The 22538-nt window shown below is 41.7% G+C and overlaps 2 protein-coding genes across 3 annotated transcripts; both read right to left on the reverse strand.

Annotated features, from left to right (window-relative positions):
- Nucleotides 1-1921: 1921 nt before the first annotated feature.
- On the reverse strand, nucleotides 1922-5926 carry thumpd1 (THUMP domain containing 1). Its single transcript, XM_083765952.1, has 5 exons — nucleotides 5382-5926; nucleotides 5108-5276; nucleotides 4750-4835; nucleotides 4416-4578; nucleotides 1922-2792 (listed from the first exon to the last, which is right to left on the reverse strand). The coding sequence occupies exons 1-5, from the start codon at nucleotides 5586-5588 to the stop codon at nucleotides 2476-2478; spliced, it is 942 nt and encodes a 313-aa protein (XP_083622078.1). The 5' UTR covers nucleotides 5589-5926; the 3' UTR covers nucleotides 1922-2475.
- Nucleotides 5927-9847: 3921 nt separating this feature from the next.
- LOC310859354 (uncharacterized protein) lies at nucleotides 9848-17008 on the reverse strand. Of its 2 annotated transcripts, XR_014569293.1 has the most exons (9): nucleotides 16764-17008; nucleotides 15148-15381; nucleotides 14844-15023; nucleotides 14515-14601; nucleotides 14190-14228; nucleotides 13491-13538; nucleotides 12961-13074; nucleotides 11600-12170; nucleotides 9848-10743 (listed from the first exon to the last, which is right to left on the reverse strand). XR_014569293.1 is itself a non-coding variant. In XM_083765842.1 (8 exons), the coding sequence occupies exons 2-8, from the start codon at nucleotides 15369-15371 to the stop codon at nucleotides 10689-10691; spliced, it is 747 nt and encodes a 248-aa protein (XP_083621968.1). In that variant the 5' UTR covers nucleotides 15372-15381; nucleotides 16764-17006; the 3' UTR covers nucleotides 9848-10688. The 2 variants fall into 2 exon arrangements, 1 of the variants encoding a protein (XP_083621968.1); XM_083765842.1 differs by lacking the exon at nucleotides 11600-12170 and having other exon boundaries at nucleotides 16764-17006.
- Between the last annotated feature and the right edge of the window lie 5530 nt (nucleotides 17009-22538).

The raw sequence follows: 22538 nt of genomic DNA on the forward strand, positions 1-22538 counted from the left end.
TTTATGTTTACCTGTGTATTTGTCTGGGTAACAGCTAATAGTGGCAAGTTGACAGAGGCTGTAGAGGGTTGATAAGCATTTTGCATTTATTACTGAATCCTATTCAGTGTGTGTGTGTGTGTGTGTGTGTGTGTGTGTATATGCTGTAGCTATAAAGGCTAAGGAATAGCATTTAACTGCTTATTCTGTCAGAGTTCAAGTCCAGGGATATAAATATATAAGAAATGGCATTTGATTATGGTACTGGGGGTCACAATAAAGTCTTTCCCCTGCAGTGATGATGCTGATAACACATTCTTGTGGGAGATGAGATGACTGAGCGATAATCCTACTAAAGCCTATCTGAATGAAATGCAACTCCTGGCATCCAGTTATGGTCTGGGGCATAAATAAAAGCCTGGTATTCTGACCCCAGGCTAGTTGTCATTCTAAAGTGAGCGTGAATTCTACAGACACAGGCTGAAGCCAGCGTTTTGGTAAGGGGAGACAAATGAGACCCTGGAGAGCACTACTTAACCATTCATAAAGGTCAGATATGGAGCTAGTGCAATGGATGCTAATTCTGACCCCTGGGACTGTGCGCCTGTGGATGTCATTGTTTCACAGGCCTGACATTTAAGACCTGAACGAGTGTACAGTGTGTGTGTGTGTGTGTGTGTGCGTGTTATGGAAGCAGGGAACTTTGGTGCCCCCACAGAGATTCAATTAGACATGTCCAGTGTTTAACTAAAACATAAATTAATAGTATTTTTGTTCTCTTTTCAAATGTAGCTAGCAACAATTACAAACAGCTATTCAAATGTTTTCAAATTTACCATTATAAAAACAAAAGTAATATATCATATCAGTCTATACCAAACATTAGATGTAGCTAGAAAACCATCATAGATTTGAGAAAAGCCATGATCTGAAAGATCAGCTTTGTTTGTTGATCAGTTTTTAAGTTGTTTGATTCAGTAATTAGATATTCATTGTAGCTGCCCGCGGCCCGCCCCCTTCCTATAGAGCACCGAAGTCTGACGTCAATATCGGTAGAGGGCGCTAAGTCCACTGGTTCATGTACTTTTTTATTTGCGTTGTAATCCCCATAAAGTCAAGTAGCCAGAATGTGAACCCGGACATGTTGAGTACACCAACGTTTTATGTTAGAAATGTTTAGTATGGGTCCCCAGCATGTAGAAACTGATGTTATAAATGTTTAGTATGGGTCCCCAGCATGTAGAAACTGATGTTATACCTAGCATGTAGAAACTGATGTTATAAATGTTTAGTATGGGTCCCTAGCATGTAGAAACTGATGTTATAAATGTTTAGTATGGGTCCCTAGCATGTAGAAACTGATGTTATAAATGTTTAGTATGGGTCCCTAGCATGTAGAAACTGCCGGATGCTAACTTGCATATGTTGAGCAATTTTCATAATTGGCATAATCTGACCATACTATTAATAACCTATAATGAAATAAATTAAATTAAATCTAAATTTCATCATGCAGCACATGTAGCATGTGACATGTCAAACTAGGGGATTTTCATGATGCTGAATCCATTCCAAGCATTAGTTTTGCACAAAATACACTCCTTAGGCTAAAACGGCCATAGCCTTAAGTAGCTAGGGCCGTTTATAACCCAAGGAGTGTTTTTTTTTTTGCAAAACTTAAACCCCATCTTGTGCAGGGAAACCATAGGCTCAATCTTGTTGTTTAAGCACCTCATTCGTAGTAAATTTACGACACTCTTTGTATAAATTCATTGCACAATGACCATGTTGAGAAACCTACATGGGTCTGTTTAAAAAAATGATCACATTCTTTGTGTACCACTGGACATTTGCATCCGTCACAAAACATGGCATTTCTCTCCTGACTCATAGGGGTCACATTCTGCTGTACTTTCCATTATACAAAAATGTATAACAAAGATAGTCAAACACACAGGCAACTTTAATTACACTGTAATTATGAAAAACACTTATACAAAAACTAAAATAACAAATGCAAAACAGTTTGTCCATTTGACTTGGAGAATATCAACAAATACACCAGTTCATCCAACCTAAGTGCATAAAAAAATTGAAATAAAACCGCTAATCCGGCAATCCTTAAAATGAAGAACAGTAGATCTAAAACTCAGAAAAATGAGAAAGAAATTGTCAGTTGTCAGCGTAACTACACAACAACATGATGGCGCATGTAAAGCCGACTTGGTTAGTTAACAAGATCAAATATTACATCTCCATGATTTAACCAAAAGGTGGTTTAACCACATGAATTTGGTTTCCCTATTCTGGCCTGGGCCTGTCATAATAGGTGAACATTCAACAAAAACGGTTGAACGTGAAAAATAGCCAGTCTATAGCTGCGAGCTTGTAAATCAGCAATTTTGACATACATCAAAGTACATAGGGTTTAAGTGGTTAAAATCAAACTCATGATATGACAGTCACATTACGCTATTCTGTCTGATCCCGATAGACCTATTGTTCCTCTTCTTTACCATCCTTTGCTTCTTGGTCAGTCTTTGGCACGTTGACTTCTTCACTTGCGGTCTTCTCTAGTTGCTCTGGCACCACTGACTCTTCCAGGTCGGTCGTTTCCACGTCCTTTTTCGCGGTGGCTACGTCAGGTTTGGATACTTCCTCTTTCAACACTTCTTGGACATTGTACTTCCTATACAATGTATAGTCGTGGACCACGCTGACACAGCACACCGTCTTGATGACCTCCACAATGATGGTGAGCTCTGGGTTGGTCAGGTCAACCTTATTCTTTGGGTTGAGCTTCCCCACCAGACCTGCATGAGGAGTCCATTTAAAAAAGGAATTTGAAAGTGTCCCGCTGTGAAGACTATTTCAAAAACTGCATTTTTCTTTTTTGAGGGGCGCTAGCCCCTCCTATATACAGCTTTTGTCCCCTCACGTCTCATATTTGCCATTGACAATGAAAGGATAAATTAGGTCATATGTGCCTCAAATATGACCTAAATTTGTGGCAACACAAACATTAAATGCCATTGACAAGGGAAAATTTACATCATATGCAAATCAGCTAACCAATCACATAAATTCAGTCGTTCATGAGATGATGTATGATGATGTATAATGATAAGAGCGCCCCTCACTTCACACAGGTGTGATTTTTTCTATTCCAATTGATGAATGTAAGTGCTTGTAAGTAGAGATGTCCCGATACTGTATCAGAAAAGTATCAGATCTGCCCTTATTTGGTCATATCGGTATCCACAAATATGCCAGTCTAACCACAGATCCGACACAGGTATAGTTTACACTTTTACAGCAGGTAAATAAAAATGTTGGGAGTTTGCTTTGGAGTTGAGTTTGCTTTGGAGTTGAGTTTGAGTTGCCCAAACTGCAAGTGCACATTTGAGTGAGTTCAATTTAGGCGTACAACCAGAAAAGGTTTTTGCATTTCCAATTCTGGGGTGAGTTTATGGAATGGTTTTACGGTGGAGTTAAAAAGATGTGCAAACATGAAAATGTTTAAACTTAAGCTCAAAGACATGATTTTAATGAGCTACAGGGATGAAGAAGGTGCGGGATCTCACTAGGTGTGTAGTGTGTGTGTGTGGGGGGGGGGGGGGTGTTTGTGTGTATGTAATATTCATTTGTATGCATAGATATCACAGATTTAGTTATACAAGTATTGAATAGATTATTGAATATTTAGTATTGATGGAAAGGGGGTGTGAGCAATAAGCTATGCTTCTTCTCACTCCTTTTGAATTTGCTTTTTTTAAATTATTTTGTACTGCTTGTTATTCTGACGTTTGTTTATATTGTTTTAAAAGAAAATTGCTTTATTCAAATAAACATTTCAATCAATCAAAAAAATCTGCTATAAACACAACACGAGATATATAGCTAGATAGCTATAAACACTATTCTTTGCCGGTGGACTTCAAAATAAGATCCTTTTTCTTTTTGTATTATAAATATTATTCTCTGGTATCGGTTTTCGGAATCGGCTAACACAGAAATTGTGGTATCGGGACATCTCTACTTGTAAGGCATTGGGCACGCTTGAGTAATCAGAAATGTGTTAGTATAATGGCAAGAGCCTGTTCTGACTCTAGTTTCTAGTAGAATCGAATGTTGTGCTCAAATTTAAGCATTTAAGGACCACTGTTAAGGCTCATTCATAGTCTGGATTTTCGGTGGTGAGGTGACCACCGAACTACAATACGACGTCACGAGCAGCGGTGAAGAGCAAACCACCGCCCCAGCCCTTCTCTGTTTTTACTCACCACCACTCAACGTTATTTCAGCTCCGGTGGTCACCTCACCACCAAAAATCCAGACTTTGAATGAGCCTTTAGTCACTTCTAAGACCTACAAAGTGCATTGGACATAAATTCTTGGGAGATGCAGACATGTGCCCTATGCAGTATGCAGTGTACCTGCTATTGATTTAATGATCTCCTCTCTGTTGTTGTGGCTGCTGTTTCGGGCCTTGAAGGCAATCGCAAAGGTGGCGTGGCTGGGTGTTTTGAACCAGGGCTCGAGGAAAGTAACAAGGTATTTCTCCATGTCTTCCTGGAAGGCCTTGCATGTTCCGCTGACCTAGAGATGGTCAGTGAAAGAGAAATTACAGTAAGATGTCAAAATTGTCCACTTTGTGGTCCTCCAAGAAACATTCTGCTACAATCATTTTCCTTTCCACATCATGCAATGATGCTTAGTTTTGTCATATTAACAAAGTTGAGTTTGTTATAATTCATTTCAGCCTCTTACAGGAAGCATCCGGAGGATAACGCGGGACTTTTTCTTCTTGGTGGTGTGTAGGTCAGACAGGATATGGTGCACCAACTTGTCAGGTTCTGGATGGACAAATAGAGCAGTCTCTTCACTTTTCTCGCCAACAATTACAGCCTTTAAGACCTGAGGCAGATTCTAAAAATGTGTTCTAAATCCTAACAGGTAAGGTTTCTGAAAAAATTATGTTACTTAACTTGTTAAGTCAAGTAACTTAGTAAGTCACGTCATATCATGTCATATTTGGTACCTACTGAACTGTGAGTTTTAAGAACCCGGTCCTTTTCTGGTCAAAGTAGTAAGCACCTCCATCTTACACATTCATAAAATCACATACCCAGATTGTGAGTCCTGATGAAGATGACATTGTTTGCACCACTGTCCAACGCCTGGAAACGCCTCTGTTGCTTCCCTTTGGGTGCCTTCAGCTGAGCCACTTCCTTTTTCAATGCTGCCTCAACATCATCTTCATCACACTCTTCTTCACTGCTACTCCCCTCGTTAAACTGTGATCACAAGGTTTTTTTTAATGAAGTAGGTCACGTGACATCCACAGTGTACATTTGGCTCCATTTGCAACAATACATGTTTCCACAGGCAGTGGGTATTACCTTCTCTGGTCCGTGGAGCTCGTCAGCATATTCATTGAGCAGATTGAACGCCTCGGCGGTGCATTTCCTCTCGTTCATGTTGCAGGTGATGAGGATCCCCTGCATGCCCACCTCGAGCTCCCTGGAGCCCCCCTTATACCGCTTACCGTGACCGCCGCCATATCGTTTCTTACCGCGTTTTCTCGACTCCTTCTGCACATCGGACATTTTATCAGTCAAATGGGGCGCGAATGTGACTAAGTACTAAAACAGACGCAGCCAATTTGAGCCAAACCCCTGGCCAGGGACTGAATGACTGGCTACAGTGGGTACTTGTTTTGGCTAGTTGCTCGTGGACTCACTCAGCTGTTTCAGTTGTCTAGTAATGAGCAGTTAACAGTCAAAGCCAATTAAGTAACTACAGCACTCGTGAAACACTTACTAAATCTTACAACCAAGCTAGGTTGCTAAGCTATGCAACAAATGCCAACATTTCAACTCGCACATTCATTCACTACACAGTAGGCTACACATGATGTAAACACGCTGGGAGGGAGCGCTGTATGCCGCCGCCGCGCCGTAGCCAAAAGTGTCTCTTCTTCTTCTTCTCTCAGTTTATTGGCGGATCGCAACCAACGTAAAGGTGCATACCGCCACCTACTGTACAAGAGTGTGCACCATCATATGATTGATTGATTGAAGAATGTATTAACAGTTTGGAGAATTACAGGCACAAATCTGCTGTTTTATTTGCATACGCATCAAGTGGCGGGTTGACAGTAGTACTTGCGCGCTCTGCTTGCGCACTAGTTGGCACTAAGTATGCACTCGACAGAGTGCAGTTCTAGTTAATTCCTAAGACTTGGGAGTCAGTGTCCTCTAGTAACTAGAGGACAATATCTGACTAGTCTAGTTTCATATCCAATTGTTTATAGTAAAATATCTCCACTTTTCCAGTTGCTGCACTCAGACGACACTCTATGGCAGTGGTGAAGGCTACTTTCCACAGTACAGTACTTACATAAGTACAACTTATATATGTTGTACTTATGTAAGTACATTTACTCAAGTACTGTAGCCTAATTAAGTAACATTTCAAGGTACTTAATAGTATTTCTAATTCCCAATACTTTTACACTACATGTCAGATCCAAATATTGTACTTTAACACCATTACATATATTTGAAAACTTTAGTTGTTACTTTATAGATTTTCATTATTATTACAAAACATACATTAACCACTTAATTTAGGCCATCTACAAGTTCACAATGCGACACAAATAAGAAACTGGCTGTATCAAATATTAATGGACATCACTAACGACACACAGCCACCCCCCTGACAGAAAGGCCGGGATGATCGGTTTATTTTTCAAACACAGTTCTTATTTCAATGCAAATAAAAAATCACACCCGTGTGAAGTGAGTGGTGCAACACATAGCTCCGTAAGGGAGTGGTTGTACCACTCAAAAAATACATGAACCTGTAAACTGGCACCCTCTACTGAAAGTGACGTCAGACTTCGGTGCTCATTTTACAAGAAATGGTAATATGTCATGAACCCCTGCTCTACCCCAAATTAGAAATCACATAACTCAGCATGCCCATTGCCAAGGAAAGAAATACTGATAAACCCGCAAATCCCCATATATGGTTGGATCACGGTACCGCTGGTATGGATCAGCCATCATCAGCGTGGAGACACAGGCTACAGCAAATACAGATCTCCTATACCAGTACACCATTCTTCCACATTGGTATGTATACAGCCTGAGCATTCTCTTTTTCTTGAGGGGGGGGGGGGGGTCTAGAATAGGTTTAACCCAATAAAACTTTTAGATTTCTTTGGCTATTCAAAAATGCATCACTTCGTGCCACAATATGAGTTTGTAGATTTGCTATTTTAGAAAAGAAATCACACCGTGTGAAGTGAGGGGCGCTCTTATCATACGTCATCTCATTCTCAACCAATGGCACATCTCCCACACAATCTATCTTTGGCTAGATCCCCCATATCTCACAAATATGATCGTACCCTACAAATCCGCCCGCACACTCAGATCAGCCAACGCAGGGAAGCTGGAGGTACCTTCACTAAAAACGCTGGGACAACGCTCCACACGTCCCAAACTCTTCTCCCTTCTGGCTCCAAAACTATGGAATGCACTTCCCATCACAGGCAGAACTGCAGCCTCACTCCCAATCTTCCGCCGTAGTCTGAAAACCCACTTCTTCAGACTCCACCATGGCCCGTAGCACTTGCCCTAGCCTAGCCCCTTAGATAGCATTTTATGTCGACTTAGATAGTATTTTAGACAGACTTATAGCTCGTTACGTAGACAGCACTAGAATTGCATTTCATGTAGTCATAGCACTTTATAGTACACATGTATATTGTATAATATATAATATAATATAGTATAGTATGTATAGTTGACATAGATACTCCACTGTTACGTTCTTAGCTTATACACGATTCATGATAACTACTTTTTATATATGTGATGTATGACATGCTTTTGTTTTTGCTTAAATGTAAGTCGCTCTGGATCAAGATCGAGGGTCTAATAAATGCCTAAATTGTAAATTGAAGATCCAAACGAGATGGAAAGTGAAGCCTAATTTTCTTTTTAGACTAGATAGGGCTTCTCGTTCCTTCTCATTTTTGTTTGTTTAGGGTGAATTATTATGATATAATTAACCAAGTCTATGAAATTTAATGTTTGTTTAGGGAAAATTATTATGTAATTCATGCCATCCAAGATTTGACTTTTATGTTTGTTTTGGGTAAATTATGATGTAGTTTTAGTCTGGACTTTAACGATTGTATAGGGGCAGTAAATGGGGTATTACAATATAAAACATCATCTCGCTGATTTAAGTACATCTTGTAATAAATGTATTTCATTTTTCACAGACATGAGCACACCAATATGCCATCATAAATCTGGGCAGCTGTCACTTCACACAAGTGTAATTTTTGTGCGGGGCAGCCGCTCCAACGCACAGCTTTGTCTGTCTGTCCGGTTGTCCCCATTGGTGTGTTCACACAGACAGAGCTTTGCACGGGCAGATGAAACGATGCAAAGACGTGTTGTGAGTTGCTTTGGAGCAGCTACATCGTTGCATCATCATGTCGCTGACTTCCATTGACAATGAAAGGTAGACTGCATTGTTTAATCTGCCCATGTGAATGCAACATTAGTCAGTTTGTAGCATGACCTGCAGCTGACCTGCATGGGGTCACAGGAGGGGTCAAGTGCTTACAAGTGCTTGACTCCAACGCACCCCCCCACACACACGGTACCACACACGCACACACTAACCAGTAAGACGCCCTAAAGGGCAAGGTCGCACTTAAACAGTAGAAATTCTTAATACGGCAGTTAAGAAGCAGGAGTTAAACTATTAATCTGGTGTCCGTGAGGTCAGATGTAGAGTTGCTGGCCGGCTCCATATATGCAGATCTAGGTGATGATCCAATCTTCTCCACGTATGGCTATCCAGGGTTCCAAAAGGTCAGTGTCATGATCTTCATATGGAGATCCAGGTGATGATAGTCAGCTTCACATAATGGAAATCCATAATCCATATGTTGCACCAACTTGTTTAATGACTCACGTCACAGAAACCACTAGTTATCATGAGACTGACACAATAGGTCCATATGGCTTAATATTGATGACAACAGGGATCTCCATATATGGGCATAAAAGGGATTGTATTAGTGTGGGTCTTTTTTTAATTGACATTTTCGGGCCGGGTAGGGTGTAAAATGTGTGCTAATTAGTGATATCAGAACCTCATTATCAACCCTATTATCATATTAGGTGATATCACAATCTCTAGACAAATGCTGAAGTTTCAAGGTTTGTCACCACCAGATCATCAAGTATGCATTGAAAGTCTGTCGTGGTGTAGTATACTATTTATGACCAGTCTAAAAAGAAAAACAAGGTATAACAATGGTTAAGAAAGAACAAATGCAAATAACTGCCCTTCCTCTGTTTGTTGCACTTAGTTTAGGGCAGTGTGTGCTCGGCTATAAAACTTAAGCTTTCAGAACATATTAAACGGTGAAAATGGGTGTTGGTCGCCCTTAACATACACCGAGTCACGCGATATACTGCACTGAATCAGATACGGCTTGAAAAAGAACCTGAGCTACGGGTATGCAAGATACTAGTTTCACAGGTGTGTTGATGATAATGAGGGCATTGTTGCAACTTGCAAGATGGGTGTTGTCTGAGCTAGGGGGTCAAAAGATAGTGGCCAGCTGCTACCAACCATGTTTTTAATTAACATTGCTAATGAACTCATGGTGGGTGTCATGGGGAAAACACATTATGCACATAATCCACCATGCCATCCCTCAAGGGACCAGAAATGCAGGCCCAGTAAGACCTGATAAAAGCACAGCACCTCCTGTTCATTGAATAAAACAAATTCACATGTACAAAGGACACAAGAACCAAGAGGTATGTATGTCTAAGACATTTATTTAAAAATAAAACTGCCTGTCATCAAAGGCCAGGGAGAGCAAAAATCAAGGAAGCCCTTACAGAAATGAAACTTAAGCACTCTATGAATTCAAAACATCACAAGAATAATTTCAGATAATCAGAACAAAAAGGAACAGTCCAATTTGTTTACAGTGACCTGATAACACTTGTAAAAAGGGCAGTTCAGTAGTAAAATGACAAACATCATGCAGAGTACTAAAATATTCTGTCTAGGAATGTAACATCATACATAAGGCATGCAGACCAGCCTGGTGTTTGTGTAAGATGTACGAGACAGGATGGTACAGGGCAGTTATTTGCATTTGTGAGATCTAGCACTAGGGTTATGGAAAGGATTTAGGGATTAAAAAGTGGTCAATCCAAAACTTCTAAAATTGGACTAGTGCCTCTCACCCTGCAGAATGGTGCCAATTAACTCAGGTAAGCATCTACATTCTAGACAAATGCAAATTGCCTTCTGGACTGCCCAAGTCATTGTTAAAAGTCTACTGTTATAGGAATTTTTACAACATCATCCTCACCATTTATGCTCCCTTACTCAACTTCTCTAATGTTACAGGACCAGGAAAGCAGTGTGTAAAACAATGTCATCCAAATTGTCTATACATGTACAACATTCCAAGTCTGCACAGCATGGCGAATACACTGCAGGAACAAAAAATCAAATCATTACTTCACAGACGACAAAGAAACCGCTGCAGGGCTTTTGAAGCAGGTGGAAGGATGAGAGTTAAGGGACGTGTGTCTAGGTTTAATGTGTTCTTGGGGGAACAGACTCATCAGGGTTGAGCAAATGCAGCTTCAGTCATCAGCTGGTGTTGGACTCCTCCGCTTGGGACTTGGAGAACGGGAGCGACTGCAACGGAAAAAGAGAATGATTAGTAAACTGTGGGACGAAGGTCAAAGTATAGAGCATCTCAACAGTCCTTTAGATTGCTTACAACCCCAAGTGACCTTCAGCAATTTACACCACCACTACTTTGTTCTCACCTGTGTAACAACCCTACACCTGCATTTCCTTGAATAAGACACTTTCCAAGTATGGCAATGGCTTTGAGCTCATCATCATAGCTCAATTTGCCATTTAAAGATTGAATGCGAACCCTTTAGATGCCTGGAATTCTCTGAGCCAAGGAAATGGCCACAGGTGGTTTGTGGAAGAAATTCCATCTTTTTTATGGCAATTCAAGAGAGCCAACTTAATATTTCACACAGAGCCCTGAATACATACCACTGAAACCCCAAATAAAACCACTCTTGACCTTGGACCATTATTACCCTCAATATGAACATCGCGCCTGGAATTTGTTAAAAAAAATGATCCGGTTTAGAAAAAAGGAAAAAAAGAATCGAGTTAGACTAGAAAAACATACCAAACTATACCAAAATAAATAAAATTATATAAGTTTTTAACTACTAGGGGAATCATGATCACATGATCCCATGTTAGTTCATTATTAGAGCCCCTCTAACCCATCTTCACCGCTATGAAAAAGGGTTAATATTAACGTTTGCACTCCAAACGTACATGGTGAATAGTTCCTCTTAATCCCACTCACACACACACGTACATACACCCACATCAGTACTCTGCGCATGTCTGGTATCAGCATTAGCTCTCTAGGTGGATAAAGACAACTACTCGTCCGTTTCATTTTCCCCATCAAAATTATATGTCTGATCTTTGTCATGGGAGTTGATTTTTGGTTTACCTTTGGAGACAGTAGCAGAACGAACAAGTACAGAGACGCGAAGCACTGAAGAACTACAACTCGGAGACACACTGCGCTGCGAGGCTCTTGAAGACTGATCTCTCGTCAGCACTCTCTCTCACATTCTCTCACTTTCAGAAGCTAAGTCAGAGGCCGGAGTGCTCTGGTAGGTAGGTGGGGTGGGGGGGGGGGGGGGGTCTGGTAGTTAGGGGATTTTTCTCTTTTTTTAAGGTAGTGGTCAAACTCTGAACTGTGTGGACCAGCCCGTCTGGTAGCTCGGAAGGAAGGCTGGCTGGCTGGGCGATTCTAGTAGAACAACTGTATGTGCGCGCGGGCTGATCTCATCCGAGCGTGTGCGTCGGTCGGACACTCATTCACTGTGGGTGGGGAGGGGGGTCGGTCGGTAGGTCGACCTCACTCTCTCTCTAACGCCAGCAGTAGCCGCAGGCGTAGGCTGATCTCAGGTCGGCGCTTAAGTCACCCTCCCGCAGGATGTGCACACCGCCAGCTGGCAGACCCTGGGCCTGGGGACAGCTGCAGTGCCTGCGCAGTGCTCAGCTCCCAACACACGCTTTAAAGGAAATATGAAAAATAAACAAAACTGTACTGCAAAGGCTAAAAAAAAAAAAGAAAAAAAGTATATCACACCCAATGGTGCAGTACTCCTACCTGAACTTACCTGAAGAACTACAATTATTTTCCAAAAAAAAATCTAGCTAGTGTGCCTCACTTAGCTGTGCTAGATGGTCCATGGATTACAGAATGTTAAGGTTGTCCTTCCATGTGCTTTCTTTCCAAGTAATGCAATATGTACAATATGACCACTATAGTAAGAAGTGAAAGAGAACACATGGGAAGAGCTAACCATGCTTACTACTTCCTTATCCCTCTCTATGGGTCTAAAGTCCCCATCCTCTGTTTCACCTTTGCTTACGGCAGCAGCAGCAGATGCAAACTCGCCAGGATTATCTGGCGCCTTCTTTGTGGTTTTCCCGCTTCGAGCAACATGGCAGTCATCTGGTGAAGTCCAACGTTCCATTGGAGAATCTACCTGATCCCCTAGAGTCAACACTTACCTAAGAAGAAGGATCTAGCTCTAGCTAACATTCTGAGCCTCACCTCTGTACTGTCACATCTAAAAACACAATAGCGGAGAACAGGAACGATCTAGATTCTAGAACTAGTAGTGAATTCTTTGTGCATGGAATTATATTAGAACAATTTACTAAAGTCCTGGTCAAAAACCAAGTGGACCAAGAAGTACCAAGCATGAACAGCTAGAAAATCAAAAGACAGGTAAATACATCACTCATCTATAACCTCAATCAATGTTTGAGTAAGCAAGCTAGAGTGTTTTTCACCTTTTCCTCTTGTGGCTGGCTGAACGGGAGCGGGAGCGAGAGCGGGAAGCAGAGCGCCCTCTGGGCCTGGACGTCCTGGAGGCTGAACGGGAACGGGAACGAGACCTGGAACGACTACAACAGGAAAGGATAGGATGTTAAAAAACAAGCATAACAAGCCTAACAGAGAAAACAGATATATATTCTTCTTCATACCAAAAGCCATCCCAGACTACAATTAATTTGAAGACTTACTATTCGGTGAGAAGTCCATACATATGATAATAGCGCTCTTTTAGAATGCTAAACCTGACCAGACAGTGGGCTTGCATGTTAATCGGTAGAGGTGTCACAAGGCATTGTTATCACCTTTCATTTTGTTGAGAGAACAGCACGAGACTGGGCTGAAGGTAGTTCTTCTACAGACAATAGTCAATGGATATTATAATATAAACATTAAAAATATATATTAGTGAGTCATGGCTTCACAGGCCCCCTGGTCTATACCGGGTCACTCACATACGTGTGTGTCTGTCAGTCTGATTACATACCTTCTGACTGGAGTTCTGGACTTGTTGGAACGGGCCGGGGAGCCAGACCTAACATCACAGGAGAAAAGATTGTTTTATAACAAGCAAAACCATGTTTCTGGGTGGCCTGTTAGCCATGTTGTTTATAAGCTGCCATCCATGTCATACTTTCTTCCATTATGTATGCATTTACTAGCTGGAACTTAAATGCTATCTGCATCCAAGTTGCTATACCCAGCCCTGCACATAACTGGTATGCCAGTATGCATGCGTCATCAAAATGATTAGGTTATTTGCAGCTATGTATTTTACTACTGTGGAGAGATACTCAATTTAATAAACAAACAAAAAAAAGTGTTCCATGTCCAAACAGAGCTTTTCATTGTACAGACTGTCATTCATTCACTTTAAATCCAAAATATCACCATATTTATATAAGTTGTGGCGTTACACACTGCCATCATCTCAAAACGAGACAGAAATTCTCTGCACTGGTTCACAGCCGTTTTTGATAGACGACCTTACTAGCACCACTTGACTATTCACCATGTCACAGCCACCTGTGGTTTGATGGAAATCAGTCTGTACACAGCTCTGCCATTCATGCATTTGGCAAAGATGCAAATTCTGTTCTTTACAAACAGTGTAGAGACCAAAACAGCACTCAGTAACTAGGTGTGTAAAATCACTAAAATGAGAATTCTAAATCTGTAGCCTCACCTGCTCCTGCGCTTGGAGTAGGATGCAGTACGTTGGCGGCTGTTGAAAGACAGACAGAGGAGTCAGAAATTGGAAGTAGGCATCAGAGCAGAACAAAAGCTAGATTTAAAAACCCAACTTTACTCCCCATATGTTATTCTGACAGTCATTTATTTTGTTTCAAAAACACAGGAGGAACCAGGGATCAAACTAGGAACTTTCCAAATGGCCCTATTCCCAATGCTTCTGCCACCCATTTCTGGGTTCCAAATCTGAATTATGTTGAATGAATTGAATTACACTCAACTAGTATGGTCTGAGGGAACTGTACCTAAAGGAAACTTACCGGTCATTGCTACGGCTACGGGAGCGAGAGCGGTAGCGACGCCCACGGGACCGAGACCTGGAACGAGATCGGGACCTGGAGCGAGACCTGCAACAAACACACCAGACTACATTTGGATCTCATTTTCACTTGATGTGAATTTGAAAAATAATATTCCCTTTTATGTTTTGTATGAGAATTCAAACAGTTTTAAAGCCAATTCCTACAAATTCACTTTAATGAGTTCAATCCAGAAGCCTTCCCACATCATAAATGTCTATCCTGTGCAATAGAAAGTGGATCAACAAAACATTGAGTTACAAACAAAAAAAACGGTTCCAGACCATTACCTGCTACGACGACCACCTCCTCTCTTGTTGAAGCGGTAGCAATCATACGCATAGTGGCCTCTCTCTCCACACTGGTAACAACTATCGTTGGGATCAAAATGGCGTCGGCTGGGACGACCACGGCCCTTCCTAGACATCCCGGACGACATTTCCACACGAATACGAGAGCCACACATGACTCTGTTGGATAAAGGAAGAGCAGGGATGGAAAGGGGTTTAGAACATTGACAATAAGCATGTGAACTGAAAACAGTGGAATTCATGAGCTTATACATAAAGATACATTAAAAGGTTTTTTACTTACTTTCCATCCATGCCTTTCACAGCATCCTCTGCATCTCTGGGATCCTCATACTCAACGAAGGCAAACCCAGGTGGGTTCCTGGCCACCCAAACACTTCGTAGTGGGCCGTAATAACTGAATGCTCGCTCCAGCTCACCCTTAGCAGCACCATTGCCAAGGTCACCAACATAGACTTTGCAGTCTGTAGCCCTTGACGAGCTACGTGAGGACGAGTGGTAAGACATCTCTCCTTGCCTGTTGGATAAGACGGGTAAATGTTTACATAAAACACTTAAACGGGACTGGTTGTCTGAGTCTAGAACCCGTGTCCAGTAGGAACTAGATGTCTGTATCGTATAATGCAGATATATGGGTTGTAAGGCTAAATATCCTGACTCGTCACTGATGTCACGATAAGGCAGCTATAGCCATATATGGAGTTTTACATTAGCATGATGTCAGCACTAGATGCCTCTGTCAGCTCCATATTTGGAGTTAGATCAACCTGGTCCAAATATGGAGTTGAGATGTCAGACTTACATAGGTTAGTTAGATATCTCCATATATGGAGTACCAATATTGAGTGGGTAACTACAACAACCTATCAAATACCCATATGACATGAGTGAAAGCCTTCGTTACAATTTTAATTTACATAAGATGACAGCAGAATGTCATGATCACAACAAGCCAGTGGCCCAGTCTATCCAGCATTGTACAATTTACCAAGAATTAAAAAATATATATGTATATATATATATATATATATATACAAAAAAAAAAAAAAAAAAAAAAAATCAGCAAAAAGACTCGCTTTTTCCAGGAGCTTTCTACACGATGGGGTAGTTTTGAGATAATTATTCTGTGATGTTAAGGTTAGGCACCCACCATGATTTTTTTCTCCATGGGCAATACAACACAGGCCATCACACCGTAATGTAGATATGCACTGAACTTATCTACGACCATCATTGCGCGCCACCAAGTTCAGTCACGTGTGCGGCTGTATGTGTATGGGCTACATATCATACTTTGTTTAAAAAAAATACTAACCATCAAGGCTCATGCTTTGTTGCAAAAAGAATGTGAACACAAAACAAACGCGTGGAGTGGCTAAATGCGAAACAAAACATCTGCCCGTATTTAACGCTCGTCCTAGCCCTGAAACATGCCCATTCGGGACCATGGTCGGGCCTACAACATATCGTTTGATCGAGAGCGATAGGCTCTGGTTTGATTTAGCTAGCGACTGAAACCAACGTTTCTCACTAACAAACATGGATGTTAAGAAGAAATATAAACCTTTTAAATGTGTTGAGGTTTTAAATTTAACACCAACAGTAGCCATTAGCTTGGACAATATTCTTACTACTCTCATCGAACGCACACGCGTAGAAGTCTATGTGCTGGAAAGCTAACGTTAGCACACGGAGCTTATTGTGAAAAGATGAAATAACAGCCAACTACTTCATGTTACTATTCGGCTAATGAGTGATACTTCACAGACAGCCCGATAAACACAAAACTAAATGTAACAATTAAAACACTAATAAATATATAGATATCTATTGTTAACCTTATCTAGGAATTAGTCTGACCCCAAATTATAAACAATGGCGACAACACGCGCTACGTACCTCCTTCTGCAATTCCGTCGATTTACAAGTCGCCTCCGGGCAGAAATGAAACGTTAATCACATACAATCAGTAGCGTCGACTATTATTGACCGGAATATATTTTAAATATACGCGTTTGTTGATAAGTTGGCTCCTATTAGGAGTATTAATGAATCGTGCACGACACTATGGCTAAGCTAAGTGCGACAGCTGTTGTAGCTAGCTCGCCTTACCGCAATATGCCGCAATCTCTCTTCTCCTCAAGCGTGAAACTTCCGCACCTACGCTCTTATGCGTTAATGCGGCTGTACGGAGTGTGCCGAGGGACACAAAGTTTTTGCGAACACAATCATCATGATTCATGACATGTACATGGTACTTCTGAATTCCCCCCTTTTTCTCATCATCATCATCATCATTTATTTAACTCACGACCATGATCACATGGTTTGGAGCACAGATTCATAAAAGTATACAATCGAAAGTATACAATACATTACAGATTACACGATAGGCCTATACATAGACATATCGTAAGGCTTTCTCTATTTATACGGTGGGATAACATATAGCCTAGTACATATTTCCCCTTTTTTTCTAACCGTGTATATATATGATGATTTCTTTTTTTGCATAGAAGTGTATATTTGTATGTCGTCACAACACGTGTCACATTTGCCATTGACAATGAAAGGAGAATTTACATCATATGTGTCTGAACAAATCAGCTTTTTGTGGCAACACAAACATTAAATGCCATTGAAATGAAAGGATAATTTACGTCATATGTGTCCGAGCAAATCGACTTTTCTAAACAGTGCAACTATTTAATTCAGCTCTGTGCTTATCAGTAAATTCAGTTGTCATCTTACATGATCATGGTGAAAAGATGGGTTGAAATCACTTCAACAAACAAGAGAGCCCCTTACTTCACACGGGTGTGATTTTTTACCTAGAAGAAATCACAGAGGCAGAAGTGGCAACTTTGAACTGCGAAACTGCAGGCCCATCAGTATCCTCCCTGTGAAAATGGGTATCAAATTTGACCTTTAAACATCTTGACAAAGGTCATACCCCACTGCACCCCATGCAGTTTAGGTTCGGAGCCTGCCATTCCACAGAGAGGACCCTTTATTCTCTCATTAGAAGCTAGAGGATAAAGGGTCTTACACAGGGATTCTTACCCAGTAGACTCTACTGGGTAAGAATCCCTGTATTACTGCCATGCCTGTTGTAAGCAAGTGTTAGTGCTTGATCATGGTTAGTCCACAAGTAACAGATTTTGTCTGAAAAAAAATCAATCAATCAATCAATCAATCAATCAATGTTTCTTGACTTAAGAAAGGCTTTTGACACAGTCAGCCATCAGGTTCTTTTGTCCAAATTTACTCACTTTAACTTTTCTTGTGAGGCTATACAGTCAGTAGTTTAAATCTTATCTATGTAACAGAGAACAATTAATGTGACTGATTGATTTATTTTATTTTGGTAATGAGCACAGAGTAGGCCTACTTTCCAACATACTGTAGGTCAGCATCAAAAACACAAGAAAGCCTTTCATCTTATTTTAATTACAACAATATAACTATACAGACAGACTACATAACATCATGAGCTCTTTGGAGAAAAAAAATGCAATCAATGCATTTTTTTAATTTGACCCTGTAGGTACATCCAATCCACTGCATAATATACTAATAACGTTAACAGTTTGGAGAGGACCCTTTTATTTCCTGAATCTGTTTTTACTCATGACTCATGAGGTTTTTAAATTTACATGGTAGCCTACAAAGTCTGTTTCACCGCCCCGGGTGAGTGAAACTCACCTGCAACTCCTATGAGTTTCACTCACCAGTTAGTAGTCAAACAGATACTTTGGAACCATTTCTTTTAACTATTATGAAAGTGAGCAGAATTTTCATATATACTGCCCGCTTCTCTACAGTTTACAACCAGTTTACAAAGTTCTCCAACCCCAGATGTCTACGTGGATGAGCCATGGATGACCCAAATTAATTTGTTTTGAGCAGTCTACAATTAGTTTGTTTTTTTGCTGTGAGGCCACTGGCCAGTGTAACAAGAGGTGTCACCGTAGTTGAAGTGACTAGAGTCTGAACCAATACGTGCTCCAGGAAGGAAGCTTTCCTAGCTTTCTCCAGTTACATTTATCCTTAGACTCTCTGTGGACTTTATTTCACAGTCACCAATTTTAACAGCAAATCCTAGTGACCCAGCCAGCCTGATTCTGCTACCAAAAATATGGCCTCAGTCTTACCTCCTGTGTGCAGGGTCAGCCTGTTTGTTGTCAGCCAGTCTGCCACAGCTCTTTGCAGCTCACTGCTCTTGACTTACATGGGAACTGTTTTTTTCCAATGTGACTTGAGCCACATTCAGAGGTGGTTTCAAATCTGATTTCAGGCGATCTGTCTCAGTCTGAAATTTCTGAATGCAACAACCTGATCTAAATCGGATTCCATGTGACTTGTATGTGGCTTGTTTAACCTATTTAAACAAATAGACTCAGGCATGCAAACAGGCCCAAGGTGAAAAAGGTGACAGTGTGCGGGGCCCGACGCTGTGCCGCGGGCGAAGCCGCGGCGCAGATCTTTTGAGCGTTTATCGGTACTAAACCCACTTTGGGGGGGTGGGGGGGGGTCGTGGGGGACAGTATATACTACACTTAAGAGTCATCAGCACAAATCTATTACTCTCAGTATGTAGAAAGATGTTCAAATTAATTACTTCCTGCACTGTACTAGCCCTCCGCCCCGGCCTGTGTGTCTGTGTGTTAGGCTGTGCAACAGTGACACTTGGTGGTGAACAAATGCTATAACGCTATATTCGTGCTCTGACACAGCCAGGGACACAGGGACACAGCCAGGGACAGATCCAGGGACACAGCCAAGGACAGACCCAGGGACACAGCCAAGGGCAGACCCAGGGACACAGCCAGGGACAGACCCAGGGACACAGCCAGGGACAGACCCAGGGACACAGGGACAGACCCAATGACACAGGGACACAGCCAGGAACAGACCCAGTGACACCGCCAGGGACACAGCCAAGGACAGACCCAATGACACAGGGACACAGCCAGGGACAGACTCAATGACACAGGGACACAGCCAGGGACAGACCCAATGACACAGGGACACAGCCAGGGACAGACCCAATGACACAGAGACAGACCCAGTAACACCGCCAGGGACACAGCAAGGGACAGACCCAGTGACACAGCCAGGGACAGACCCAGGGACACAGCCACACACACATACTGTAGCCGTCTATAGTGTGGTTGAGTGGTTGCACCACTCAAAAATGACAGATGATTATTTACTAAATCAGTACAAATCTATAGTCAGTATTGAGCAAGGTACTAAACCCACTTTGGGGGGGGGGGGGGGGGGTCGTGGGGGACAGTATATACTACACTTAAGAGTCATCAGCACAAATCTATTACTCTCAGTATGTAGAAAGATGTTCAAATTAATTACTTCCTGCACTGTACTAGCCCTCCGCCCTGGCCTGTGTGTCTGTGTGTTAGGCTGTGCAACAGTGACACTTGGTGGTGAACAAATGCTATAACGCTATATTCGTGCTCTGACACAGCCAGGGACACAGGGACACAGCCAGGGACAGATCCAGGGACACAGCCAAGGACAGACCCAGGGACACAGCCAAGGGCAGACCCAGGGACACAGCCAGGGACAGACCCAGGGACACAGCCAGGGACAGACCCAGGGACACAGGGACAGACCCAATGACACAGGGACACAGCCAGGAACAGACCCAGTGACACCGCCAGGGACACAGCCAAGGACAGACCCAATGACACAGGGACACAGCCAGGGACAGACTCAATGACACAGGGACACAGCCAGGGACAGACCCAACTAGAACTGCACTCTGTCGAGTGCATACTTGCTTGTTGCACACTAGTAGGCCATAAATGGCCAACTAGTGCGCAAGCAGAGCGCGCATGTACCAAATTGTGCCTGATCTGCTGGGACCAGAGTACGTGGTGTGTATCATTTAGAGCTAGTCATACATCAAATCTGTGCCCGGATTGCTGGACCAATGATGACGAAATGACCATATTTCTTACATACACACCACGTACTCTGGTCCCAGCAGATCAGGCACAATTTGGTAAATTATTTTTTATTGATTATGTATATAGTATACGTATGACTAGCTCTAAATGATGACGTAAGAAATATATATAGTATATATATAGTATATAGGCATATACTATATATGTATACATATATACTCTATACTCTATACTCTATACTGTATAAAGTGTGTAGTTGTAAGTTGATTAGCGGTATTCTGTGATCGGCCTGGTCCAAAAACCGTGACAGCCGTTCCGCCATTTCAGGACCCCCCCAGAAAAACATCAAATCTGTGCCCGTATTGCTGGACCAATGATGACGAAATGACCATATTTCTTACGTCATCATTTAGAGCTAAATGATGACGTAAGAAATATATATAGTATATATATAGTATATACAGTAGGCATATACTATATATGTATACATATATACTCTATACTGTATAAAGTGTGTAGTTGTAAGTTGATTAGCGGTATTCTGTGATCGGCCTGGTCCAAAAACCGTGACAGCCGTTCCGCCATTTCAGGACCCCCCCAGAAAAACATCAAATCTGTGCCCGTATTGCTGGACCAATGATGACGAAATGACCATATTTCTTACGTCATCATTTAGAGCTAGTCATACACATACGTGTATGACTAGCTCTAAATGATGACGTAAGAAATACGTGTATGACTAGCTCTAAATGATGACGTAAGAAATATGGTCATTTCGTCATCATTGGTCCAGCAATACGGGCACAGATTTGATGTTTTTCTGGGGGGGTCCTGAAATGGCGGAACGGCTGTCACGACAAATGGACCAGGCCGATCACATTACTTGCGCGCTCTGCTTGCGCAAGTAATGACACAGGGACACAGCCAGGGACAGACCCAATGACACAGAGACAGACCCAGTAACACCGCCAGGGACACAGCAAGGGACAGACCCAGTGACACAGCCAGGGACAGACCCAGGGACACAGCCACACACACATACTGTAGCCGTCTATAGTGTGGTTGAGTGGTTGCACCACTCAAAAATGACAGATGATTATTTACTAAATCAGTACAAATCTATAGTCAGTATTGAGCAAGATGTTAACATTAATTTCCTGATAGTCATAGAACAATTAATTTACTCCAACAGTTTGAGGAGCACTAGCCCCTCCTATATTCAGTAGATTTCTGTCCTAATTAGTCACAAAAATGACAATGAATGGATGATGGAAGATGATAAGAGTGCCGCTCACTTCACACGGGTGTGATTTTTAAAAACGGGTCCAGCAATCGCACTCCCATCTCAAAATCCCTTACAGTTACACTCTTCATATCATGTCAAATAGAAATTATATTCACTGGCAAAATAATACATTATAATACAGTCAACAGGGTCAGTTTACTTCATTATTTTAGCCTTAGTCAATTTAAGACATGTATACCATCCTCTCCTTATTCAACAGTTGAGCTGCATGTTTTCTTTTTTAATATATCTATAATCTATTTAGTATAATGTTAGCCCTGGAACATGACTCTCGTATTCATACGAGAGTCATGACGTAACTTCACCCTGGTTTTTGCGAACGCTACATTTACAAATAATTAAAATATATAAACATTCGCATTTCAAATATAAAGTACTCACAAAGTGTCCCACGGGTGTTAGTTAGTAGCAGCGCCAGCGATTAGAATTTCTGCA

The sequence above is a fragment of the Protomyctophum parallelum genome (genome assembly GCF_964188405.1).
Source record: "Protomyctophum parallelum genome assembly, chromosome: 5".
NCBI classification, from domain to species: domain Eukaryota; kingdom Metazoa; phylum Chordata; class Actinopteri; order Myctophiformes; family Myctophidae; genus Protomyctophum; species Protomyctophum parallelum.